The sequence below is a fragment of the Mobula hypostoma genome, chromosome 4 (assembly GCF_963921235.1).
Source record: "Mobula hypostoma chromosome 4, sMobHyp1.1, whole genome shotgun sequence".
Taxonomy (NCBI): Eukaryota; Metazoa; Chordata; class Chondrichthyes; order Myliobatiformes; family Myliobatidae; genus Mobula; species Mobula hypostoma.
Window position 1 is genome coordinate 196157723 of NC_086100.1, and position 22014 is coordinate 196179736.

At 43.9% G+C, this 22014-nt stretch overlaps 1 protein-coding gene across 2 annotated transcripts in view; it reads left to right on the forward strand.

The window, feature by feature from the left end:
* Positions 1–22014, forward strand: part of exoc6b (exocyst complex component 6B) — an 899778-nt gene that overhangs the window by 579147 nt on the left and 298617 nt on the right. For both annotated transcript variants that reach the window (XM_063047162.1, XM_063047163.1), the window contains exon 15: positions 9384–9493. In XM_063047162.1, coding sequence (XP_062903232.1) covers positions 9384–9493 — 110 coding nt within the window. The remainder of the gene's footprint in view (positions 1–9383; positions 9494–22014) is intronic.

The following is a 22014-nucleotide window of genomic DNA, read 5'->3' on the forward strand; positions in this document are numbered from 1 at the left end:
GATACACCTCTACCAAAGGAGGTGTAAGGTGCTCCTTCCCTCTGCTAGCCTGCAGGGTCACGTAAAGTCATGGGTGCAGGTGGTGAATGGTTATATGAGCAGCTGATACATATCACAAGTCCTCATTGTGTGACCACTGGCACCAGGCAGACAATCTCCGAAGCGTATTGATAATGACTGGGGTCACCCATTTTGTAAAGACACTGTCCAGAAGGAGGCAATGGCAAACCACTTCTGTAGAAAAATTTGCCAAGAACAATCATGGTCATGGATAGAAAAAAGATTAAGAACAACAGCGTGAAGGGTGTCTTCCCCACTGGCAATGATCGGATTAAAGACAGATGGGAGACCATGATTGCTCACATCATATGATAAGGCACGTTATGGGGATGATGTTGAAGCATACAGTGAAATGCATCAGTGGTACAACAACCACCACATTCGAGAGTGTGCTGGGGACAGCCCGCAAGTGTCGCCACACATTCTGGTGCCAACATATCATGCCCACATGTTCAGCAAAACAACACAGAACACAACAAGCAACAAACAACAACAGCAAAGACAAGCCTCGTTCCTCCCTCCCATCTACGCACATCATGGTCCTCCAACCCCAAGGCAGGTCTCCAGCTTCTGTCAGCATATACAACCGGAGATTCATTTTCTTGCAGGCATTCACAGTAATTCCAAGAAACACCATAGAATCAATGAAAGACCACACCCAACAGGATGGACAATCAGTATGCAAAAGACTACAAAGTGTGCAACTACAAACAAGAAAAACAATACTAATAATCAATAATTAAGCAATAAATATCAAGAACATGAGATGAATAGTCTTTGAAATTGATTAATTCATAGGTTGTGGGAGCAGTTCATTGATGGGTTGAGTGAAGTTATCCTCTTTGTTTCAAGAGCCTGGTGGCTGAGGGGTAATAACTGTTCCTGAACCTGGTGGTGTGGGTCCTGAGGCTCCTGTATCTTCTTCCTGACGGCAGCAGCATGAAGATAACCTGGGCTGGGTGGTGAGGTTCCTGATGCTTTTCTATGACAGCACTCTGTGTAGATGTGCTCAATGTTGGGGAGGGCTTTACCATGATGGACTGGAATATATACCTTACTTTTTGTAGGATTTTCATTCAAGGGCATTGGTGTTTCCATACTAGGCTGTGATGCAACCAATTAATGTAAACTCCACCAGACATCTATAGATGTCTGTCAAAGATTTAGATGTCATGCCAAATCTTCGCAGTCTTCTGAAGAAGCAAGTGCACTGCCGTGATTTCTTTTCAATGGCACTTACGTGCTGGGCCCAGAACAGATCCTCTGAAATGATAATACTGAACAATTTAAAGTTGCTGATCCCCTCCACCTCTGATCCCCCAATGAGGACTGGCTCATTGGACATACATTCGGGTCCGCAGGCACCAGGCTGTGACCACCCTAGTGCTCGCAGGTATTCACAGACTGGGTCCAACTAATGGGCCTTGATTTCTGGACTTCTGATTCAACCGTTGGGCCTCTATCATTGGTATCATTCCCAGGACACACCGACCACTGAACACCAGGCTTTGAAATGAAACCACCCCACCACCCCATCACAGCTACGCAGCATCATATAAGCTGCATTCACGAGAAATACTTAAATTAAGTGCTATTACAGCATCAGTGACCCAAGTTCAATTCCTCTGGATGCTCTGGGTTCCTCCCACAGTCCAAAGCTGCATGGGTTAGTAGGTTAATTGGGTATAATTGGACTGCACAGACTTGTTGGGCCGGAGTGGCCTGTTACCGAGCTGCATCTCTAAAAAAGTAAAAACATGGATAACTTGTACATAGTTTTTACAAGAAAGAATACAATTAGAATTGCTGTACCAGCCCATGATGCTTTCAATGGTACATCTTAAGCTTCTCATTAGAGCAGTGGCGATGTGTCAATGATTGCCCTATTGGAGGACTCTGGATTTCTATGCCAAACGTCAGCCACATCTCAGCACTGTTGTATAGAGTCCTGATGAAGGGTCTCCGCCCGAACTTCACTCCTCTCCATAGATGCTGCCTGACCTGCTGAGTTCCTCCAGCATTGTGTGTGTGTGTTGCTCTGGATCTCATGTGTTGTATTATTGTTCTCTAACCATCTTTACCATCAGTTTGTCCAAGGCAGCTTCACCCATTAAGTGAAAAATCCAATCCATCCACGTTTGCATTCCTCCTTAAACCAAGCATGTGAATTGCCTGCTGTGTTACCTACTTTACAACAGTGTCTGTAACATCAGAGGCACTTAATTGGCTGTAAAGTGCTTTGGGACTGCTAAAGGTAGCCATATCAATGCATCTTTGTTTCTTTTCATTTCCCCATTGAGTTTTAACTTTTGTGGACCTGGACTGGCTTCACTGCCTGCTGCCTGTGCAGCGAAGACTATCATTAGAACGTTAGCTTTCTCATGAGAGCACAATGGGTAAAATTACACTTCCCAAAGCCAGAGTCATTCCTAATATTTTACTTTATACTTTATTGTCGCCAAACAATTGATACTAGAATGTACAATCATCATAGCGATATTTGATTCTGCGCTTCCCACTCCCTGGATTACAGATATTAAATATTAAAAATATTAAAAACAGTACAAATTAGTAAATATTAAAAATTTAAATTATAAATCATAAATAGAAAATAGGAAAATGGAAAGTAAGGTAGTGCAAAAAATGAGACAATCCTTGGTGACTCAGTTATTGACTTAGTATTTATTTAGCAATACAGCGTATAGTAGGCCCCTCCGGCTCTTCGAACCAGGCCACCCCAGCAACCCCACACCCCGATTAACCCTAACCTAATCACGGGACAACTTGAAATGATCAATTAATTTATCCTGTGTGTCTCTGAACTGTGAAGGAAAGCAGGGCACCTGGGGAAAATCACACATTCCATGGGGAGGATGTACAGATTCCTTTCCAGAGGGCACTAAGATTGAACTCCAAACTCTGACACTCCGAGCTGTAATAATGTCGTGCTCTACGCTTCCGTGGTGTCCCATGATCTACAGATGTGACCCTGGAACCCATGTAAATTCTAAATATTCCTCCAGGGCCATTTTACAGAATAGTTAAGACCATAAGACAAAGGAGCAGAATTAGTCTATTTGGCCCATCGAGTCTGCTTTGCCATTCCATCTTAGCTGATTTATTATCCCTCTCAACCCCATTCTCCTGCTTTCTCCCCATAACCTTTAACACCTTTACTAAGCAAGAATGTATCAACCTCCACGTTTCGTATATCCAATGACTTGGTCTCCAAAGCCATCTGCGGCAATGAATTCCACAAATTCTCCACTCTCTAACTATCTCTGTTTTAAAGAAACATCCTTGTATTCTGAGACCATGCCCTTTAGTCCTAGACTCCCCACAATAGGAAACATCTTCTTCTTGTCCACTCTATCTGGGCCTTTCAGTGTTCAGTAGGTTTCAGTGAGATCCTTCCCTTACTGAAAGTGAATCTTTAACTGCAAGCGATTGTCACAGCCAGGCTGTGAATCAGGTTCAGCATGCGCCCTCGTGAATTTACATGTTCTGCCTAATTACTGTTTCATTATGTCTGTATTTAACTCTTTTCATTTTGTTGTAGTCTTGTTGAGACTTGACCAAAAGCACAGCAACGTTTATGCTCCCTGTCTACACCCGTCTTTGTCCAGGAAAAAGGACTACTGTTTCGACAGACACTGGAAAGGAGCGGTGTTCATTTAGTAGTTAGTTATTGCTTCCAGCCGCAGTACTGGCATCTAACTTTCAGTTTGGGAGTTTTAGTTAACAGTCCTGTTGGCTTGACATTTATTGTTTTTCTTTTCCTTTAAATTCTGCAACAGTTCTTATTAAAGTAAGTGAACTGTTGACCCGCTTCAATCTTTCTCTCTCTCTCTTTTCGCAATTGGGCCATATCTGAACATTGTGAAAGAGATGCGTGTAACCCAGACTGGATGACGGAAGTGGGTGCTTGATCCCATCACCAGTGTTACTGGTGACCCAGGGGAATTTTGTGACGAGCCGGCAGCTTTCATGTTCATTTTCTGGTGACATTCCAGCTCATTTCACTCAGCCACGATGGAATTTGAACTCACAGTGTTTGAGAAAGAAGTAGAAAAAAGGAAGTCTTGGAATTATAAGGACATCACAAATGAAACATTCCTGAGGTATTGAAGAAGAAGCTGGCTCTCCCATGAGAATGGGTTTGGGTTTAAGAGGGATAATAAATCAGCACTGATGGAACAGTGGAACAGACTCGATGGGCCAAATGCCCCAGTCATGGTCCTTTGTCTTATTCTGGTTCCCATGACCAGAATGATGTGGAGAGGGTGCGGAAGAGGTTCACCAGGATGCTGCCTGGATTAGAGAGCATGTGTTCTTTGCATGTGTTGGACAAACTTGGGCTGTTTTCTCTGGAGCTTTAGAGGCTAGGGAGAGTTCTTACAGAGGTTCGTAAAATTATGAGAGTCATAGATTGAGTGGACAGTGAGAGACTGTCCCAGAGCAAAAATAGATAATATGAGGGACTATAGCTTTTGGTGGTTAGAGGAAGGAATAGGGGCATGTAAGAGTTAGTTTTTTTTCACCCGGAGTGTGGTGGATGTACGGAGCACCCTGCCAGAGGTGGTGGCACATGCAGGTACATTAGAGACATTTACGAAACCCCTAGACAGGCACATGTATACAAGAGGAATGGAGGGCCATGTAGGAGGGAGGGGTTAGATTGATTTTAGAGTAGTTAAAATGTCGGCACAGCATTGTGGGCCAAAGGGCCTGTACTGTGCTGTAATGTTCTATGTTCTACAGAGAGGGTAGACAGACAGTATTTTTTTCCCAGTGTTAAAATGTCTAATATTGGATGAGAGGAGTTAAGTTAAAAGGAGGTGTGAGGGGCAAGTTTCTTACATAGAGTAGTAGGCGTCTGGAGTGGGCTGTCAGAGGTGATGGTGGAAACAAATACGACAGACACATTAAAGAGGCTCTTAAATAGTCACAAGGATGTGTAGAGAGTGGAAAGATGTCGACATTGTGTCGGCAGAAAAATAGTTTAGTGAGGCAGTTAATTATTCGTTTCATTAGTTTGGCTTCATGTTGTGATCTAAAGAGCCTGTTACCGTGCTGTGCTGTTCCCGGTTCTGTGTAAGCAACCTTCATCAAGATTCAGATTGTTTAATGTCATTTCCAGCACACAAGTGTAAAGGAGAACAAAATCACTGTTACTCTGTATCCAATGCAACACAAGAAACAATAACATAATGAATATAATATTAAAAGCCACAATAAATATAAATGTAGAAGATAGCTGATATATAGATTAATTGTATGTCCATAAGTAGGTACAGGAGTGTCAGTACATAAGGTGACTGACAGGGAATGATAAAGTTGTGGTGCTTGGGGGTGTGGAGGAGTGGGTTAATGGATGGAGGTGTTTGATCGGCCTTACTGCTTGGAGAAAGTAACTATTTTTGAGTCTCGTGGTCCAGGCGTGGATGCTATGTGGCCTCTTCCCTGATGGGAGTGGGACGAACAGTCCGTGAGCAGGGTGGGTGCGATCCTTTATGATGTTACTGGCCCTTTTCCAGCACCATTCTGTATGTATGCCCTTAATAGTGGGTAGGCTGGTGCCGGTGATGTGTTGAGCGGTTTTAACTACCCATTTTAGAGCCTTCCTGTCCGCCGCAGCACAGTTTCCGTACCACACGGTGATGCAGCTTGTTAGGATGCTCTCTACTGTGAATCTGTAGAAGGACGTGCATAGTCCAGCTCTCTCGAGCCTCGTCTGACAGTAGAGGTGTTTAGTGAACTTTCCTGATTGTGTACAATGTGTTCTGGAACCATGGGAGGATGTACGAGATGTGTACTCCCAGGAGTTTGAAACTGATGTGCTACTGCTGTAAAGGGCAGAGGTGTGAGTGGTGCAAGTTCCCCTAAAACCGATAACCATCTCCTTTGTCTTATTGACATTTATGTGACTTCTCACACCTTGGCAAAGATGCTTTGTGTTGGCATCCACGTGGTCTTTGATGAATGACAAATCTGAGTCCGATGATGAGGTCACCAAAGCACTGAAACATACAGTGTAATGCATCGCTTGTGTCAATGACCAGCACAGTCCAAGGACAGCTGGTGAAAGCCCACAAGTGTCATCAACACTTTCAGAGGATAATGAGAGTGAGGTGCACGCTGCACTTATGAGAAATTTGGATAGGTATATGAATGGGAAATTGGCTGGGTGCAGGTCGAATGCACTAGGCAGATTAATGGTTTGGCAGAACTGGATGGGCCGAAGGGTCTGTTTCTGTCCCGTAGTGCTCTATGACTCAATGTATCTCACCACTCTCTGAGTGAAGAAGTTCACCCAGATAAACATTTCACCTTTCACCCTTGACCCATGACCTCTGTTTTGAGTCTCACACAACCTCAGTGGAAAAAGCCTGCTTGCATTTATGCTGTCTACACCCTTAATCATTTTGTATACCTCTTTATATCTCCTTTTATTCTCCTTGTCTCTGGGGTATAAAGTCCTAACCTGTTCAGCCTTTCCCTGTAACTCAGGACCTCAAGTCCTGGCAACATCCTTGTAAATTTTCTCTGCACTCTTTCAATCGTATTGGTGTCTTTCCTGTAGGTAGGTGACCAGAACTGCACACAATACTCCAAATTAGGCCTCACCAACATCTTATACGACTTCAATGTAACTTCCCAACTCCTGTACTCAGTACTTTGATTAATGAAGGGCAATGTGCAAAAGCTTTCTTTATGATTCTATCTACCTGTGACACCACTTTTAAGGACTACTTTTCGATGTAGATCCTCTCTACCTGTGACACCACTTTCAAAGACTACCTTTCAAGGTAGACACTACCTACCTGTGATGTTACTTCAACTACCTGATTTGATACCACCATTATTTTTTGCTTTCTGCCGTCTGGCCTTCCTGGTGTGAGTGATACGATCAGGAAAACTGGATTCCTCACTGCATTGCACTCTAGTTTAATGGCACAACACAAACTAAGGTAGCAGTCTGTGGTGTAACCTCTATTATAAACATAGTGTAGCCATTTTTTGAGTCCCAAGATTCTAGAAGCAATAGGGAATCTTAGAGACACAGGAGACTGCAGATGCTGGAATCTGGAACAACACACAACTGCTAGATATAGTCAAGAGGTCAGATAGCATCAGTGGAGGGAAATGGACAGTCATCACTTTGGTTATAGAATATAGAACATAGAACATCACAGCACAGTACAGGCTCTTCAGTTCACAGTGTTGTGCCAGCGCTTTAACCAATCTAACACCTCTCTCCTACTTATAGTTTGTTCATTATATGCTGTTTTGTATGATGTGGTCCCACGACTGTAATGATTCTTGGCAAATTTTTATGCAGAAGTGGTTTGCCATTGCCTTCTTCTGGGCAGTGTCTTTACAAGATGGGTGATCCCAGCCATTATCAATACTCTTCAGAGAGGAGTGTCAGTGGTTGCATAACCAGGACTTGTGATATGCACCAGCTGCTCATATGACCATCCACCACCTCTTCCCATGGCTTCTGATCGTGGGGCTAAGCAGGTACTAACCTTGCCCAATGGCAACCCGCAGGGAAAGAGAGCCTTACACCTCCATTGTAGAGCCGTATCTGTACCCCACCGCCATCCTGCATATGATAGCCCTCCATTTTTATGTCATCCACGTGCCTATCTAAGAGTATTTTAAATGTCCTTAATGTATCCGTCTCTGCCACCACTCCTGGCAGGGCATTCCATGTACCATCACTCTGTGTGTAAAAAGCCTAACTCTGACATCCCCATTTATTACCCCCCCCCAAAACCCCTCATATAGATTCAAGAAATCTTGTTGTGAGTACAACTCAATCTCATACAGATTCAGAATCAGAATCCGATTTATTATCACTGACATATATTGTGAAATTTGATGTGGCAGCCATAAACATTACTATAAGCTACAAAAAATATCAACATTTAAGTCTGTATATGTCACCCTGAGATTCATATTCTTGTCAGCATTTACAGGGAAAAAAATAAAACAAAATCCATGAAAACTATACATAAGCAGACAAAACTGACAAATGCTCAGTACTTTCAAAGTCAAAAATCAATGTAAATTTATTATCAAAGTAAATTTATGTTTCCATATGCAACCTTGAGAGCGCTGTCACAGGAAAGCAGCATCCATCGTCAAGGACCCCCCCCCCACCCAGGCCATGCTCTATTCTCGCTGCTGCCATCAGGAAGAAGGCACAGGAGCCTTAGAAACCACACCACCAGGTTCAGGAACAGTTATTACCATGAGATGAAGAGTCCTTGAAAGTGAGCCCATAGGTTGTGGGAACAGTTCAGTGATGGGTGAGTGAAGTTGAGTGAAATGATCCCTTTGGTTCCAGAGCCTGATGGTTGAGGGGTAATTAACTGTTCCTGAATCTGGTGGTGTGAGTCCTGAGGCTCTTGTACCTTCTCCCTGATGGCAGCAGCAAGAAGAGACCATGTCCTTGGTGGTGGGGGTTCTTGATGATGGATGCTGCTTTCTTGCGACAACGTACCAAATGGATGTGCGTGATGGTGGGAAGAGAGGTGGACTGGCAGGCTGGATTGTGTGCAACGGTACAGTGCTGGGAGACTGTAGCATCAAATGCTAGACATTGTCGCTCAGAGTCTTGGACTAAATGTGTGTTTTTTTTTCAAGTGACGATGTTTCTTTGCTTGGTACTTGAATTATGTTACTCGCTATTTTGAATGTTTTACACCTTGGCCCCAAAGGAACTCTGTCTCGTTCGGCTGTATCAATGTAGGGGTTGAACGATAATTAAACTTGATTTTGATTTGATTTTACCCATGATGGACTGGGCTATGTCCACTTCTTTTTGTAGGATTTTCCGATGAAGGGTATTGGTGTTTCAAGTTACTCTCCACTATACATCTATAGAAGTTCGTTAAAGTTTTAGTGCTGTAATAGTATTACACTATTTCACTGGAAAGGGTCTGAGTCTAAAATGTTGACTGTTTATTTTCCTCCATAGATGCTGCCTTACCTGCAGAATTCCTCCAGCATTTTGTGTGGGATTTCCAGCATCTGCAGAAACTCGAGCGTGTTTCTGACACTTCTGTCTTTTTATTTTTACTTTTATAAACAGCATTTTTTGTCATTCTCCAACAGCCATATGAGATTCGAACTCAGATCAATATTCGAGGTGTCAGGATGATCACTATATATCTCTATGGTTGTGTGGGATTCAAACTCAGGTCAATATTCAAAGTCTCTGGATGGTCACCATATAGCTCTAGGTTTGTAAATGCGATGTTCTTCAAACTTTATTTTGCCCTTCTTTTCAGTTCTGTGTTTTTCATTTGCAGCAACCCTTCCCCAAGAAATTCCCATTCTCGGAATTTGTGCCCAAGGTCTATTCGCAAATCAAAGAATTTATCTACGCCTGCCTCAAGTTTTCAGAAGATCTTCATTTGAGGTAGGACTGTGTGAAAGAGACCAAACGTGAAGGACAGATGACATTCAAGGCAGCATATTGCATTAATTATTTGGCTGGTTATCCATCATATCTGACGATGAGTTAGATTTGTGCAGTTCTTCTGTTAAACATGAAGAGACCTGTGCAGGAGAGTTTTTTTTAAAGTGGAAAAGCCATTGCACTGGGGCAATTCCACTCTCTTGACCTTGGATGTACAGGTCCAGTAGTAGGAGTAGCAGTCACAAGTGAGGTCTTCTTTAGTTGCAGAAGATGACTGTGTTGTGTCTTTTGCTCTCCACGTGATGTTGCAGAACCACCTTTCTGGCTGTTGAATCTTACTGCCGATCTCATCTGCCCGTCCACTGGGAGCTGAATTCACATTCTAGGACAGGTGTGTCCCTATCTCACCAGGGTACGAGGCTAGCCAGCTACCCACACCTGGTTTAGCCCACCTGTCGAAGTGGCGTACTGGGGTGTGGCTGCTGTCACATCCAAATTTTCAGTCTCCCTCCTGTATGTTAATTCATCATCGCCATTGATTCAGCCCACAGCAGCCCACAGCCCACATCAGCAAACTTGAATAAGGCATTGGAGCTGTGCTTAGCTACACAGTCAGAGTGTAAAGCGAGAAGAGCAGGGGCTAAGCACACAGCCTTGTGGTGTACCTGTGCTGATGGAGATGTTGTTGCCAATCCAAACTGACTGCATGTAAGGAAATCTGGGATCTGATTGCACAAGTAGATATTGATGCCAAGGCCCTGAGGCTTATTGATTAGCTAAAAGGTGATGTGGCAGCAGTAAATTGCAATACATAATGATAAAAAACAACTATAAATTACAATAAGAAATACAGGTACGTACAAAAAGAGAGCAAAAAAAGAAAACAAAAATAGGGTTCATTGTCCATTGAGAAATCTGATGGCAGAAGGGAAGGTGCTGTTCCTAAAACATTGAGTGTGTGCCTAAAGGCTCCTGTACCATCTCCTTGATATTAACAATGAAAAGAAGGCATGAACTGCGCGATGGGTGAACTTAGAATCAGAACCAGGTTTATTATCACTGACATACGTCATGAAATTTGTTGTTTTGTGGCAGCAGTACAGTGCAAGACATAAAATATTATTGTAGTTACAATCAGAATTATAAGAAGAATAAGAAGTACAAAAAGAAAGTGAAGTAGTGAGCTAGTGTTCGAGGGTTCAATGTCAGTTCAGAAATCAGATGGCAGAGGGGAAGAAGTTCTTCCTGGAACTTTGAATGTGTGTCTTCAGGCTCCTGTACCTGCTCCCTGATGGTAGCAATGAGAAGGGGGGCATATCCTGGGTGGCAAGGGCCCTTAATGATGGATGCTGAATTTTTAGAGCATTGCATTTTGAAGATCTCGATGATGGGGAGGCTAGTGTCTATGACGCAGCTGGCTGAGTTTACAACCTCCTGCAGCTTTTTCTGATCCTGTGCATTCCCCCCCAACCCCCCGCCATACCAGACACTGATGCAATCAGAATGATCTCCATGGTGCATCTGTTGCAATTTGCTCGGATCTTTGGTGACATACCAAATCTCTTCAAATACCTAATGAAATATATCTACTGGTATGCCTTCTTCGTAATTGTGTCGATGTGTTCAGTAAAACTTAGTTTTGTAAGCCATCCATACATAGAAACATAGAAACATAGAAAATAGGTGCAAGAGTAGGCCATTCGGCCCTTCGAGCCTGCACCGCCATTCAGTATGATCATGGCTGATCATCCAACTCAGAACCCTGTACCAGCCTTCCCTCCATACCCTCTGATCCCTTTAGCCACAAGGGCCATATCTAACTCCCTCTTAAATATAGCCAATGAACTGGCCTCAACTGTTTCCTGTGGTAGAGAATTCCACGGATTCACCACTCTCTGCGTGAAGAAGTTTTTCCTCATCTCGGTCCTAAAAGGCTTCCCCTTTATCCTCAAACTGTGACCCCTCATTCTGGAGATCGTACAGATCATTTCAAAACAGAAGTATATCAAATTTGTGTTTATAGTAATCTGCACAAGTCCATGCATCAGAGAAGCAATGAAAAACTTACTTACAGTGGCATCACAGGCACAGAGCATCAGATAAGTAGCATTTACAAGAAATTATTAAAATTAATCATAGGTTTTGAATTATTACAAGAAAGCACAATCAGAACAAAGAAAATAAAGTCCATTATTGATAGCTCTGGGCGCATACTTGCTGGAGTTTAGATGAATATGGGACAATCTCATTGAAACCTATTGATTATTGAAAGGCCTAGACAGAGTGGGCATGGAGAGGATATTTCCTATACAGTAGTGGGGGAGTCTCGGATCAGAAGGCACAGCCTCAGAATGGAAGGACGTCCATTTAGAACAGAGATGAGGAGGAATTTCTTCAGTTATTAAGAGATTGGGAGGTTTAAATTAAATATGTTACTCGGAGTCTGTGTCTGTATACGTTAACTGTTATTAATGTAATCCCGATCTCTTTGTATCATTATCATTGTTATGCTTATCAATTTGAAACTCAATCAAAAAGATTGAAAAAGAAAGAAAGATGAGGAGGAATTTCTTCAGCGAGAGAGTGATGAATCTGTGGAATTCATTGCCAGAGATGGCTATGGAGGCCAAGTCATTGGGTATATTTAAGCGGAGGTTGATAAGTTCTTGACTAGTAAGGACGTCTAAGGTTACATGGAGAAGACAGGAGAATGGGGTTGAGATGGATAATAAATCAGCCATAATCAAATTCATTGTGTTACTCTCCCTACATCCCAGGCTGTCTAGTCTGGGCTATGTTCTCGTAAATCTGCTTTGAACTCTTTCCAGTTTAATGATGTATTTCCCCTGACAGGGTGACCAAAACTGTGTACAGTATTCCAAGCATCTTGTACACCTGCAACATTATGTCCCCACTCCTATGCTCAATGCCCTGCCTGATGAAGGGCGGAATGCCAAATGCTTTCACACCCTGTCTACCTGTGGCGCAATATTCAGGGAGCCATGTATGGGAGGTTTAGACCCATGAAGTAACTTGGAAATATTGTCACTGTTGTAAATCAAGGAGAACGATAATCACTTTGAGCACTGCTAAAATTGACAAGCATCAACATGACAGAGGATGACAGGCCATTTGATAGAAGTGTATAAGATTATGAGAGGCATAGCTAGAGTGGACAGCCAGCAACTTTTTCTCATTGTGGCAAAGGCCAATAGCAGTGATTGTGCATTTAAGGTGAGTGGAAGAACGTTTAGTGGAGATGTCAAAGGAAGGTTTTCACAAGTGCCTGGAATGCACTGTCGGGGGTGATTTTACAGTCAGCGCATTAGAAACATTGAAGAAGCACTTTGATAGAGTCCTGGATGTAAGAAAAATGGAAGGTTATGGGCTTTGCAGGAGGGAAGGGTTAGAATGATCGTGAAGTAGGTTTATATAAGTTGGCACACCATCGAAGGCCGAAAGACCTTTACTGTGCTGTACTGTTCCGTGTTCTGTGTTCTGTGGATATTGGGGAAATTATCCTGTCGGCTTTCAGAATAATGCCATGGATTTTGAATCAAATCCTAACACTCGAAGAGTGACATATGGTAGTGTAGCGATTAGCACAACGCTATTACAGCTCAGCGCATTCTGGAGTTCAGAGTTCAATTCCAGCGTACTCTGTGCATCCTCCCCATGGAAGGCTTGGATTATCCTCTGGGTCCTCCAGTTTCCTCCTGCAGCCCAAAGACATACCAGGAAGCTTACCTGGTCATTGTAAACTGTCCCATGATTAGCTGAGGGTTAAATCGGAGTTGTCAGGGAGTTGCTGGGGCAGCGGGGCTCGAAAGGCTGGAAGGGGGTACTCCACACTGTACGCTGTATCACTAAATAAATAAGTAATGCATTTCATGATCAAAGAAAGGACTGTGTTGTGAGGAAAGCCATGAATTTGAAGTGAAGGCAGTTAATGTTGATCTTCCACACAATGGCTGTGTGCATGTGTGTGTGCGATTTGAGAAAATTCTTCAAATCTGTTGTCTAAGGTGCTTTTAACAACTTGTCAATCCTGAACAAAAAAAAATAACAAAGTGGACATGTCAAGGGGGGAAATTTAAATGAAACGCTTTGAGTGCACTTTGTTGCCATCCTCCTTGCTGGAGTTGTTGTCTGTTATAAAGGGCCTCCTGCAAAACAATAGCCCACTATCCCTGGCCAATAATGTTGCCGCCACTTCTTCCCTTCAGTAATGTGACAGGTCTGAATTAGTTTTCATTAGAGGGTCTGCACAGAGAGCCAGCAGGGATATTTAGCTGTCATTCCTACTGAACCCTGGAATGATAGGGTCAGCACGTCAATCACTCAAGGTATGCTAGGTCATAAACTGGAGTCTTTAGGAAGCAAGGTGTCGGGTTTGATGCAGTCTTTTCGCACTCTCTTCTGTCTTTCCTTCAACACTTGTCTTTTTTTTCACACTTCACCCCAGTTATTTCCCAGTCATCCGAAGATCCAAGTTGTAATAATGGCCGCATTCGTATCATTCCATCGCGTCCTACAGAGGAGACTTTTGACCGAGGCCTGGTCTGCCCTTTTGTGCGGAGGCAAAAGATCCCGCGGCAATGTTCTGAAGAAGTCAGAGAGTTCTCCTTTGTAGCGTTAGGCAATCTCTAACCCTCAGTCAACACCAGAATAAATCGAATAATCTGCTTGTTATCACCATGCTGTTTGTGGCGGCCTGCTGAGGGCAAATTGGCGCATAGTTATCCTGCATTGCAGAAGCACTTGGGACATTAAAGATTAGTTGTATTTGTCACATGTACATCCAAACATACAGTGACATGCATCGTTTTGTGTCAATGACCAACTCAGTCTGTGGATGTGCTGGGGTCACCACACTGGCAGTGCCAACATAGCATGTCCACAAGTTATTGACCCTATCCTGTATGTGGGAGGGAACTGGCGCGCTCGGAAGAAATCCACATGGTCACGGGGAGAACGTACAAATTCATTGCAGACAGTGGCAGGGGTTGAACCCTGATCGCTGGCACTGCAAAGTGTCACGCTGAACACCGCCAAGTGTTGCACTAAACACTAAGCTATGATCTCACCCTGGTGCACGAAAGGTGTTGTAGAGATGTGTGTGGTAACAGCCAAGTATGTCAGTAGAATGCATTGTACTGCAATCCTCCCCCTCACCTACCAGCTCGTACTCCATCCCATTCCCTGTTCCTACATATCTCGGCTTCCACCCCTTCCTTTTCCAGTCCTGATAAAGAGCCTCGGCCTGAAGCATCAACTGTTTATTCCTCTTCGTAGATGCTGCCTGACCTACTGAGTTCCTCCAGCATTTTGTGTGTGTGACTCTGAGTATTAGTATTGGTTTATTAATATCACATGTTCCAAGATACAGGGTAAAGCTTTTGTTCTCTGTGCCATGCCCATAGATCCATGCCTGATCATTGATGAAAGTGTTTTACATTGATAGAGGAAAGACCAGTGCAGGTAGTCAAATTGTCAAAACGTTCGGATATGGCCCATGCGGAAAGGGAGCTACTGAGCGGGTCGACAGTTCACTGACTTTAATGAGAACTGTTGCAGAATTTAAAGATTCAAAGATTCAACATACATTTATCACCAAGGATTGTATGCAGTATACAACCCTGAGATTCACCTTCCCCAAGACAGCCACGAAACGAAGAAAACCATGGAAACCTACCGCATGCAAAAATGTAACAAACCGCGCCAACAGCGACAAAAAAAGAGCGAAAAACACAGAGTATACGACACAAAGTCGGCAGAGTCCAGGCATGTTCAGTTCAGCTCAGAGTTTGTTATCTGCAGGCTGCTCCTAATCAAAATCCCCCAAAACAGCAACAAACCAGAAACCAGAAACACATTGTAATGTAAATTACGGAGTCCAATTTAAAGGAAAAGAAAAACAATAAACATTAGTCCAACGGGGCTGATAACTAAACTCTCAAACTGAAAGTTAAATGCCATGACTGTGGCTGGAATGAATACCGCTCCTTTCCAGCGTCAGTTGAAACGGTAGTCCTCTTTCCCGAACACGGATGAGGGCAAGCAGGCAGCATAAACGTTGCTGTGCGTTTGATCAAGTCTTGACAAATACCAGCATACTGAAGCAGTAATTGGCTGGAACATGCATATTCATGAGCGCAATTAGCAAACCTGTCTGCAGCCTGCCCGCACGGGCACATAGACTCCGCAGCAGAGTCCATGGTGATGACATAAATAAACCATAAGAGCTTCAATTAATTATTTATTTAGAGATACATCACAGTGAGAGACCTGAAGAGTCCGTGTCACCCATGTGACTAATTAACTTACTGCCCATAATTAGCGTAAAACGCATACGTCTTTGAATTGTGGGGGAACCCGGAGCACCTGGAGGAAACCCACTTGGTCGCTGGCGCTGTAAATAAGTGTGATAGAACCTGTTGTTGAGCCTCGTGGTAGGTGCTTTCAGGCCGTTTGCATCTTCTGCCTGATGGTGGTGGTGGGGGAGAAGAGGGAATGTCCGGGGTGTGAGGGGTTCCTCGAATATGTCAGCTGCTTTGACAAGGCAATGGGAAGAGTATTCAGAGCCCATGGAAGGGAGACTGCTGTGTGTGATGGACTGGGCTATGTTCACAACTCTAATTACAAAGTTTCTGCAGATGCTGGAAATCTGGAGCAATGTGTACAAAATGCTGGAGGAACTCAGCCGGTCAGGTAGCATCCATGGAGAGGAATAAACAGTCATGTTTCTTGCTGAGACCCTTAGTCCTTGTAATGGGTTTTCCCCTGAAATGTCGACTGTTTATTCCTCTCCATATATGCTTCCTGACCTGCTGAGTTCCTCCAGCATTTTGTGTTGTTTCACAGGTTTCTGCTGATGTTTTTGAATTTAATGGCAGCTTGGTAAATGTCCAGTCCTGTGACCAGCAAGTATCCAGTCCTTTGGGCACCACAGTAAGGTAGCAGTTAACGTGACACTATTCTAGTTCTCCTCTCTCCAATGGGAATACTCAACCAGTTCTACTCTAGGATTGCTATTCTGATCTGACTGTGTCATTGTTCTTCTATCTCTGCGATCTTCACAACCTGGGGCCAGTCCACAGTGTGAATGTCTCCAGTGGCTGGTTGGTGTTACCGTTAATATTTATTTATTTATTTTACTTAGAGGCACAGCACACAACAGGCCCTTCCGGCCCAACAACCTGCCACCTACCGATTTAAGACCATAAGAGATATGAGCAGAATTAGATCATTTGGCCCATCAGGGCATCTCCGCCACTTCATCATGATTAACCTCAGCCTAATCAGAGGACAAATTACAGTGACTAAATAACCCACCAATTCGTACGTCTTTAGAATGTAGGAGGAAACTGGAGAGCCCGGAGGAAATCCATGATGCCCCAGAAAGAAAGCATAAACTCCTTACAGGCAGTGGCAGGAATTGAACCTGGGTTACTGGTACTGTAAAGCGTTGTGCTAACCACTATGCTACCGTGCCACCCAACGGTCCAGTATTGTGGACTTAAGGGCCTGTCCTTCGAGCTTAGAGCTCAACACTTAGAGCTGATTGTGGACTTCAGGAAGGGTAAGATGAAGGAACACATACCAATCCTCATAGAGGGATCAGAAGTGGAGAGAGTGAGCAGTTTCAAGTTCCTGGGTGTCAAGATCTCTGAGGATCTAACCTGGTCCCAACATATCGATGTTGTTATAAAGAAGGCAAAACAGCGGCTATACTTCATTAGGAGTTAGGAGATTTGGTATTTCAACAAATACACTCAAAACGTCTGCAGATGTACCATGGAGAGTGTTCTGACAGGCTGCATCACTGTCTGGTATGGCGGGGCTACTGCACAGGACCGAAAGAAGCTGCTGAGGGTTTTAAATTTAGTCAGCTCCATCTTGGGTTCTAGCCCACAAAGTACCCAGGACATCTTCAAGGAGCAGTGTCTCAGAATGGCAGTGTCCGTTATTAAGGACCTTCAGCACCCAGGGCATGCCCTTTTCCCACTGTTACCCCCTTTTCTCATGCCCTCTTCTCACTGTTATCAGGTAGGAGGTACAGAAGCCTGAAGGTACACACTCAGCGATTCAGGAACAGCTTCTTCCCCTCTGCCATCCGATTCCTAAATAGACACTATATCACTTTTTTTATTATATATTATTTCTGTTTTAATCTATTCAATATGCATATATTGTAATTGATTTACTTATTTATTATTATTATTATTTTATTTTGTTTCTTTTTCTTCTCGATTATGTATTGCATTGAATTGCTGCTGCTGTTCACCAACTTCACGTCACATACCGGTGATAAAAAACCTGATTCTGATTTTGATCAAGCAACACACATAAAAATTGCTGGTGAACGCAGCAGGCCAGGCAGCACCTATAGGAAGAGGTACAGTCGACGTTTCGGGCCGAGACCCTTCGTCAGGACTAACTGAAAGAAGCGATAGTAAGAGATTTGAAAGGGGGAGGGGGAGATCTGAAATGATAGGAGAAGACAGGTACCTCTTCCTATAGATGCTGCCTGGCCTGCCGCGTTCACCAGCAATTTTTATGTGTGTTGCTTGAAATTCCAGCATCTGCAGGTTTCCTCGTGTTTCTGATTCTGATTCCTGTGCTGGAATGTTATATATTCTATGACATGTGTGAGACAAATTTATTGTATACAGTGTGGCTGGGTGCCAGGAGATGTTATATGTACCCTGGCATAATAATTAGCTGTCTTTGTTCTATAGGCTTGCTGACAGCGTAGGCCAAAGGGCCTGTGCTGCAATCTGCTGTTCTACATTATATATATCCTCGCAGAGAATTCCAGTACACCTCAAGCAGAGGTTACAAAAAAGTGAAAAATGTCTGTAAGGACTTTGTACGTTCTCCCTGTGACCACATGGGCTTCCTCTGGGTGCTCCAGTTTCCTCCCACATTCCAAAGAGTACCAGTTAGCAGGTTAATTGGTCAGATGGGTGTAATTGAGCGGTGCAGGCTGGTTGGGCCAGAGGGGCCTATTACCCTGCTGTATCCCAAAGTGAAATAAAAATTGCCCTTTCAGAGGTGCCGTGGTTCCATGCAGATAATAAGCTGGATATCGTACCCCAGCCAGTCCTCTGCAAACAAGCTCCTGTTTATGCACGTTGTAGTAACTCTTCGAATGTCGCACATTCAGTGCTGGAATGCTACAGGTCCTGTTCCAGTCAATTGCTGATAAACAAGAATGGCTTCTTTGACCAGAAATGTTTCCTGTTAGATTAAGATTTCAATAAACTGAAAATAAAAGTCAGTAATTGTAAGCCTCAGTTTCTGTAGCATGCTTAATCACTCACAGAACCATTCAACCTCAACAGAGGCGAAAGGCTTTAACAGAAAACACATTCTACGTAGAAGGGGCTAGACTGTGAAATGCACTATGATCTCTGGGAGTGAATGTTTTATGGTGATTGATTGTTCTGCTAATTTTTAAAATCACTACATAATTAGAGGGAGCTCCACCATGGACAGTCCCAAATACGAGAGAATCTGCAGATGCTGGAAATCCAAGAAACACGCACAAAATGCTGGAGGAACTCAGCAGGCCAGGCAGCATCTATGGTAATGAGTAAACAGTTGATGTTTCAGGCCGAGACCCGTCGGCAGGAGAAGTCCACTTCTCCTCTTTCCTTCTGTCCTGATGAAGAGTCTCGGCCCGAAACGCCAACTGTTTGCTCTTTTCCATAGATCCTGCATGGATGTCGCTAGCCCAGCAGCGATAGGAGGAGTGTTGGGCATGGGGCTAGCAACCCCATCCAGTAAAAACTCAGAGCTACAGAAACACCAACAGAAGCTCCAAAGCCCTCATCCTTGGGAGAGGAAGGTTCTGCTGTGGGTGGCCCGTGCCCCGGTAAGGATGATGGGCTGAAGGGGAAGAATAATTAGAGGAGGTTGGCCTGGTCCATTGGAATTCTACATGGTGAGAGTGATTGGAAAAATCCTTTAGTCAATGAGGATAATTGGCAATGGATTGAATGGGGAAGAGACTGAGTTCATTAGAGCAGCACGGAACCCGCTGGAGGTACTCAGTGAGTCGAGCAGCATCGATGGAGGGGAGGGAATTGTCGATGTTTCAGAACCTGATGCAGGGTTTCAACCCAAAATGTCGGCTGTTCCTTTTCTTCCACAGATGCAGCTCGACCTTCTGAGTTCCTCAGCAGATTGCATTTTGTTGCAGATTCCAGCATCTGCAGTCTCTTGTGTGCACAGTAGTCCATTAGAGTGTGGCATAATGAAGTTGTTTGGGAGGAATTTATCTTACTGGAATTTTACAGACTAGAAGAGATTGGGAAGGAACTTGGCCTATTGGTGCCATATCCACCCAGTGGTCATTCCATTAAGTACAGGAGATGTCTAATAAAGTGGCCTGTGAGTGTATGTTCATGGTCTTCTGCTGCTGTAGCCCATCCACTTCAAAGTTTGACGTGTTGTGTGTTCAGAGATGCTCTTCTGCACACCACTGTTGTAATGCGTGATTATTGAGTTACTGTCGCCTTCCTGTCAGCTTCAACCAGTCTGGCCATTCTCCTCGGACCCCTCTCAATAACATGGCATTTTCGCCCACAGAACTGCCGCTCATTGGATTTTTATTTTGTTTGTCATGTCATTCTCTGTAAACTGTAGACTGTTTTGTGTGAAGATCCCAGGAGATCAGCAGTTTCTGAGATACTCAAATCACTCTGTCTGGCACCAGCAACCATTCCATGGTCCAAAGCCATTTAGATCACATTTCTTCCTCATTCTGATGTTTGGTCTGAAAAAAAACGGAATCTCTTAGCCATGTCTGCATGCTTTTATGCATTGAGTTGCTACCACATGATTGGCAGATTAGGTATTTTCATTAACGAGCAGGTGTACAGGTGTACCTAACAAAGTGGCCACTGAGTGTATAATGGCAGTGATTGGGAACCAGTTTTGTCCTTTGGGTTTTTATATGAATCACCCTGTTTTAGGAAGGGTGTGGTTAAACTGGAATTGAACCTGTGTTGCTGATTCAAAGAATTCAAAGTCTGTATGCAGTATACAACCCTGAGATTCATCTTCACACAGATAGCCAAGAAACGAAGAACCATGGAACCCGTTTAATGAAAATAACACCAAATTCCCCCGTGCAAAAAAAAACAAGTTGTGCAAACAGCAACAGAATATGAGTGAAGACATAAAGCACAAAATCAAAAGGCATATTTCAGTTCAGCTCAGTGTTCATTATCTGCAGGCCACCCCAATTCAAAATTGCCCAAACTAGCAACAAAAAAAGGAGCGACCAGAAACCAGAAACACATCGTACGTGAACTGGAGTCCACAATCCACAAATTGCATCAGGTAAACCTTGCTCCAATACCATCTTCTGACTGCATTGAGGGAGGGAGAGAAGGAGATCATTCAAATGCAAGGACCTTCCTTCAGGAGCAGCATATGAGAAGAGGGAGGCCATCGTACGCAGACATCTTCCCTTGGCGGCAGTGAACCAGAGGCTGGTAGACAGCGCTGAACACTCGCTAGCCTTTGCACCCACCTCGATGATTTCAGTCTTCCTCGGTGAGATTGGCGAGAGATGGAGCTGATCATGGGCTCGCCCTCCCCCCTACCCCATCTCCAGGCTTCCTGGCCTCAATGCTGCGCGGTTTTCTGGCAGCCTTGTGGTACCCTCTCAGAGACAGCAAAGTGCAAGATTGTACGATTGGCCCGAAAACACACCACCAGAATGTAGATAAACAGGCTCCAACAGCAGCAGGACCACGTCTGAAATAAGAAGACATAAAAGAGTTCAGAAAAGATTTCCTCAGGTGTTGCTAGGACTGGAGGGCCTGAGTTATAAGGAGAGGTTGGCCAGGCTAGGTCTGTTTTCCCTTAGAATGTGGGAAGGTGAGGAGCAATCTTATAAAATGTTTAAATTTATGAGAGGCACCGATAAGGTAGATGGCAATAATTTTTCCCCAGGGTAGGTGAGTCCAAAGCCAAGGGCGATAGATTTATGGCAAGAGGCAAAATATTTAAAAGGGACCTGGGGGACAACTTTTTCATGCAGAGGTGGTGAGTATATGAAAAATAATAATAATAACTTACTGATCAAGCATTTCACCTCACTACAGGAAGGATGTGGAAACCATAGAAAGGGTGCAGAGGAGATTTACAAGGATGTTGCCTGGATTGGGGAGCATGCCTTATGAGGAAAGGTTGAGTGAGCTCGGCCTTTTCTCCTTGGAGTGACGGAGGATGAGAGGTGACCTGATAGAGGTGTATAAGATGATGGAGGCATTGATCATGTGGATAGTCAGAGGCTTTTTCCCAGGGTTGAAATGGCTAACACAAGAGGAGCTTAGAAAAATAGAGGGCTATGGGTAACCCTAGGTAATTTCTAAAGTAAGTACATGTTCGGCACAGCATTGTGGGCCGAAGGGCCTGTATTGTGCTGTGGGTTTTCTGTGTTTTCCATGTTTCTATGATTTTCACTCAAACAATATATTTCAACGTGCTTTACAATGGGATAA